General features: G+C 44.9%; 1 protein-coding gene across 1 annotated transcript; it reads right to left on the bottom strand.

Moving 5' to 3' along the window:
* Positions 1-3226: 3226 nt before the first annotated feature.
* Positions 3227-4288, bottom strand: LOC147459418 (uncharacterized). Its single transcript, XM_086511591.1, has one exon. The coding sequence runs from the start codon at positions 4286-4288 to the stop codon at positions 3227-3229; it is 1062 nt and encodes a 353-aa protein (XP_086367717.1).
* Between the last annotated feature and the right edge of the window lie 1508 nt (positions 4289-5796).

Genomic DNA, 5796 nt, shown 5'->3' with positions numbered 1-5796 from the left:
TGGAGTACGTGGTGGTGGAAGCAAACCATTTGTGATGTCTGTGAGCACCATGGAAGCTATTGCGTGAGGAAGAAAATGATGAAAAGATAGAGGGGGAAGGGTAGAGAGGTTGAGGAAGATGGGAGGAGAGAAGGAGGGAGGGGGGGGAGGGAGAGATTGGGGACGAGGAGGAAGGTAGGGGCAGGGAGGGAGAGGAGAGGGAGAGGGAGAGAGAGAGAGGAGGGAGGAGGGAGGAGAGAAAAAAATGTTTATTACTTTTTGGGAGAAAAGAGTTTTGAAAAAATGGACTTTCTAAGCTTGTGGGTTAAAAAATGGGTCAAAAAATGATTTTTGGATATGTATATATGTTGGGAGGGAGTTTTAAGTTAAAAACAAGTAAAAATGATTTATTTATTTTTAAAGTCAAATTTTATCTCTTTGTGACCCACGTTTTTGCTGATGTGGACACACCTCTACGCTTCCTTCACTTTAAAAAAAGCTAGAGAGAGAAAGTAACCCTTTAGGTCCACATCCTACATTTGTCTAAAAAAAGGCTAGAAAAGCCTACTCAAAACTACCTTCTTCAATGCCCTTGCCCCTTAAACCCCACACAAAATTAGCCTTAATCCCTAAAAATTAGGATTCCTTACAAGGCCCATGCAAGGTTCATATTTCTCCTAATGATGCATGGTGTGTGTGTGTGTGTGTGTGTGTGTGTGTGTGTGTGTGTGTGTGTGTGTGTGTGTGTGTGTGTGTGTGTGAGAGAGAGAGAGAGAGAGAGAGAGAGAGGAGGGTTTGCAGCCAGTGTCGCCATGCTACGTGTGTGCGTGTGAGGAGGCATCACAGTGGGAATGGGACATGCATATAGCAACGACCACGGGCATTGACACATGCGAGTTGTGTGTGTGTTGTGACCACTACAAGTCGGCAGCAACTACTAAAGCTCGTGCTGATCTCAACTGAGAAAGTTGTGTGTGTGTGTGTGTGTGTGTGTGTGTGTGTGTGTGTGTGTGTGTGTGTGTGTGTGTGTGTGTGTGTGTGTGTGGTCAAAAAAGCGTGTGTGTTGCAGGCGCTCAGTTCAAGAGCCAGAGGCCCAGAAGCAGCCCTTTTGTGTGTGTGTGTTATTGAGAGCACTGGTGGGTTGCTGAGAGCCTCGAGGACACTGTGAGTGTGTGTGTGTGTGTGTGTGTGTGTGTGTGTGTGTGTGTGTGTGTGTGTGTGTGTGTGTGTGTGTGTGTGTGTGTGTGTGTGTGTGTGTGTGTGTGTGTGTGTGTGTGTGTGTGTGTGTATTTAGGCTGGGTTCACATTGAGGAGGCGGAAGAGAGGCTCTAAAAGTTTCTTTTCCGGGTGGTAGAGTTAGATAATGCACACTTCGGCCACCCATTTGTTCACATAGAGGGTGGAAGAAAAAGTCACTCGATTTTCTTCCGTTGGTCTGTGTGAACATTGGGTGGCGGCGAAACACAGAGTGAAAGGAAGAAGAATTTGGCATTTGCATCAATAAAGCATAGTACAAACCATAGCATAAAATTTATTAAATTGAACGCATATGTTACAAAAGCTCTAACTTGAAGATTATGATGAATATAATTCCTCTAAAGCCTCATTTCCAAAAAATTCTTGGACATTCATCCGTGCCTGCTCTTTGTACATTGCATTTGCAATACTGTCTCGCCTCTCGGAGCCTACTCCAAGGTCATTGGAACCTCCTTCATCACTCACTTGAGCACGCTCCATAGCCTCCTCTACTCCGACTTCCATTGTTGCCATAAGCTCCATCATGGAGGTAGCACCTGCTCTTCGATCCTCTGTTGCACGCCCAACGTGACCCGCCAATTCTGCTTCTGCCTCCCGCACCCACTCCATATCAAAAGATTCTGCATGGTGGATACAAAGGTTTTGAAGCACAAGACAAGCTGCTACAAGATCTGGCACATAGTGTAGATTCATGTCACATCTTTTTAACAAAATTCTAAACCTTGCCTTCAACATTCCAAACGCTCTTTCAACTGGCATCCTTGTACTGGATTGAATCAAAATTCCAGTAGTACTTGAGGCGTGATAGCCCTTCTTTGCACCCTTTGAAAGGCACTAGCATATATGGCCGTGCCGGATAAGCGCAATCACCAACTAGACAATAGTTGCCTAGCTCACCTTTTGCACATCTTTGACCTAGCTCACTTCTAGTGAAATTCAAGGAGTCATGCACTGATCCGGCCCATCCAACATCATAATTCCATATTGAACAATTAGCAGATACGGTTAGTTGCAGCAAAATAGAGTGGAAACCTTTTCGATTGAAGTAGTCGACATGGTTGTCCCTTGGTGCAATGATGGGAATGAGGGAACCATCTATCGCACCAACAACAAAGGGGATTCATCTTGCAGCCTCAAACTCACGCGCCAATGTCGCAAGTCGAGAGCTTGTGGGCCATCTGATGTAAAAATCCCTAAGGCCAGATTTCACAATTGCCTTGCAAAAATCAAGTACAATTCCACAAGATGTACTCTTGGCACATCCATAAGTGTCACCGAGGCCCAAGAGACCATCTACTATAGAAACTCTGGTAAGAGCGATTGCTACTCTATCTTCTATTGGCACAGCGTTGCGAAAGTTTGTGGATTTCTTCTGCATGAAGGGTGCAAGCTTTCCACAAAGGTAATTGAAGGTTTCTTTGCAGACCCTCAGACGCCGCTTGAACATGCTAGCATTGTAAGCACTTAGCAGATAGCATCGAACAAAGCCTTGTGGACGTGGGTATACCCACGCACGTCATCATTCATGACCACTCCTTCGGTTGGCGATCTTCTTGAGGCTTATAGACCGTGCCATGCACTCGCAAACATGCAACCAAGTTTGCACCATGGACTCATCATTGCGAAAGCTGGGTTCCTTTAGCAATTCATAAATGGCTAAAGAACACAACCATGCACAATAGAGAGCCATTTCCTTGGATATGGCCATTGAATCCTACGAAAAAGTTGAAATGATGCAAGATATTTAACACATGGTCCACTTTAATTTACAACATTTTTATCATACTTTGAAAGATGGAGACATTTTCATACACTTCGGAAGCAAAAAAATAAAACCTGAAAGCTTTGACAAATTACAACCAAACAATGAAAAACCATAGAAGCTATGAAAAAACTAGTTGTCACCCCCCCTAGACTCCTTCAAAAAATCACTCATAGTCATGCGCATTGCAGCTAGTATATTGAGCCTATCCTTCTCCAAGGAAATATTCTAGCTAGCTGTCTCCTTGAGATGCTCCAAGAGAAGTTTCCATGTACCAGCCATCTTGACCAAGGACTCCTTGTACTTCGGAGCGAATTTATGGCTAGAGGCTAGAGTGGGTTGGGTCTTCTCTTGATTTGGAGAGGGGTTTTCTTCTAAGGTGTCACCATTTGTTGGGGTAACATCCTCCATTGTGGATGAAGAAGCGTGGTTAACAGGAGTAACAGTGGCTCTGGCGTGGTAGTATTCATCCACTATGTCAAACCATTTGCATATACGCCTCCTATCATTACCAGAAATTGAGTTATGGGCTTTGTCCTGACGGTATTGTTGCAATACTGCTTGCCACTTTTTGCAGCAACTTTCACTATCTTTATCAAAGTTAGGGTAAGTGGCGGCTAGTTTAGTAGCCACCTTTGCCCATAAATTGATCCCTTGCTTCCCAGGATTGTTGAACTCTTCATTCATGCCCCCCCGGATATGAATGAGTTGATCCACCCACCAATCTTTCCACTTGCTTTTCTTATTGTCGCCGTCGTCATCGTCTCCCAAGTCAATGGTGCTCTTCTTCTTCGAGGCTTTGGGCTTCTTTGTTGCGGTTTGGTTTTGTAACACAGCCTCTTCATTGGTGGCTTCTTTCCTCTTCGTTGGTTTGGCACGGCTTGCCTTGGGTTGAGAAGCTCGCATGGCATTAGGGGTAGGATTGGGTGATGGAGTGGACGCCACATGATCGGGGGCGGCATCCATATTGGAGTTAGGACTAGTGACACTTAAAGGGGGGGAGGGATGAGAAGGATGTGTAGCCATAAGAGAATGTGGGCTATGAGAATTTAGAGAAGGAGATGGATGAGGTCGTGGAATATGAGAACCATAATTCGGGGGTCTAAACATAAATGGCGAATTAGGAGAGATGGAGGGAGAGTTCATCATGGTTTGGAAGCCATGAGGTGGTATGTGGAATGAGGGGTGGGGATATGGATAGTAAGTGGTTTGAGAAAACGGAGTTTGGGGGAGAATAGGGTCGTCATCTTTGCGTTGAGAGTTGAAAAAATGATTTGGATTGGAGTCCATCGTACCTATAACGCAAAAAAATAATAGTGTTAAAAATGTGCACACAAAGGGTAGTCCAATGCATAAAAATGTGAATCGCAAAAATCAATGCGACCTTAATGAGTTGATTTGAACCGCCGTTGGCCGCTTAACGCTTTAATCCTACAAGAACGCCATCATATAAAATGTTGGTACACCAAAAAGCATATCAAAGAATCTTAATGTTAAAATAAAGCATGTCAAATAGGGTTAAAATTTGACATTACCCACTATGCTTGTAGAGTCCTCAAAAGCAAAAGAACATGACCTTGTTCTCCGTGTTGATGTGACAGGGAGGAGGAGAAAGTTTCATGTGCTTCTAAAAAGTCCCTCAAATGCAAAAGAAGAAATAGACATAGCCTTGATCTATGAGTTGATGTGAGAGGGAGGAGGGGAAAATTTCATGTGCTTCTAATAAATCCCTCAAATGCAAAAGAAGAAATAGACATAGCCTTGATCTCTGTGTTCATGTGACAGGCTCACAAAAGAGGAATTTGCTCCATTTTATAAGGAAATGGGAGGGCGGGGGGGGGGGGGGGGGGGGGGTTTCCCCTTTTGTGAACGTTGGAACTTGGGAGAGCCGTTTGCTTTTCTTTTTTTTTTTTGGGAGGTGGGGAAGCTTATAATGGAATGATAAGAACGTTAGTTTAGAAAAGTTCTTGCATGGGGGTCCCAATTAACCTACGTGGAGGGTGGAAGCGATTTGGGCGAGGGGGGGGGAGGGTCGGCAAGAGTAGCGCTTTTCTCTTCCGTGCACTGGCAACAAAAAGGTCAAGCTTCCGCTACCTATTGTGAACGCCTGTGTGCACACTAGCGCTTTTGATTGGCTGCAGAAAGAGCTCCCGTGTTGCCATCGCTTGTTGGGAACCCGGCCTTAGACGGACCAGGGATAGCGAGCAAGGCGGGGTGGGCCAACAGCGTGTGTGTGAGAGTTTATGGCGGGAGATTATTAGATTCACGAGGCATTTGTTTAATGTGTCGACGTGCAAACCAGGGCAAGCAGGCACAGGGTAACAACTTACAAGGAGTGGTTTTGAGTGTATGAGCAAAAATAGTTGCAAAATCTTGCATCAACAAGGCGGCAGTGACTCGCAAGTCAGAAGGAGCATTTGGTTGTGCCTTGGCGGACGCTAATAACGGGTATGCGTGCACGTCAATGTAGGGGTGAGCCAAGTCAAAATGTTGCCAGTAAACCCGGGCACATCGTGGTTGCATTTGTGAGTGGGGTCGACCTGAGTAACACCAAGATGACTTAGCCGCAAATGCAGTGCCTTTTGAGGCTCGAGTGGTGTGTGTGAGTGTGTTTTGAATAAGGCCAAACCATATCCGGCAGCCAAAAATGGATGTGTGTGTGTAGCTTTTTGATTTTCAAAAATCTCCTCTTGGAGGGTGTTTCTATGCCATGGTTGTGGCAATGGATACGATCGGAGTCAAACAATGAGAGTTAGAGAGATGATGTATACAGAAAAAGAATTCATAACTTGTGTAAA

The sequence above is a fragment of the Adiantum capillus-veneris genome, chromosome 4, assembly GCF_014529385.1.
Source record: "Adiantum capillus-veneris isolate H3 chromosome 4, ASM1452938v2, whole genome shotgun sequence".
Classification (NCBI taxonomy): domain Eukaryota; kingdom Viridiplantae; phylum Streptophyta; class Polypodiopsida; order Polypodiales; family Pteridaceae; genus Adiantum; species Adiantum capillus-veneris.
Note: the sequence above shows the minus strand (reverse complement) of the source record. Positions and strands in the feature narration are given on the sequence as shown.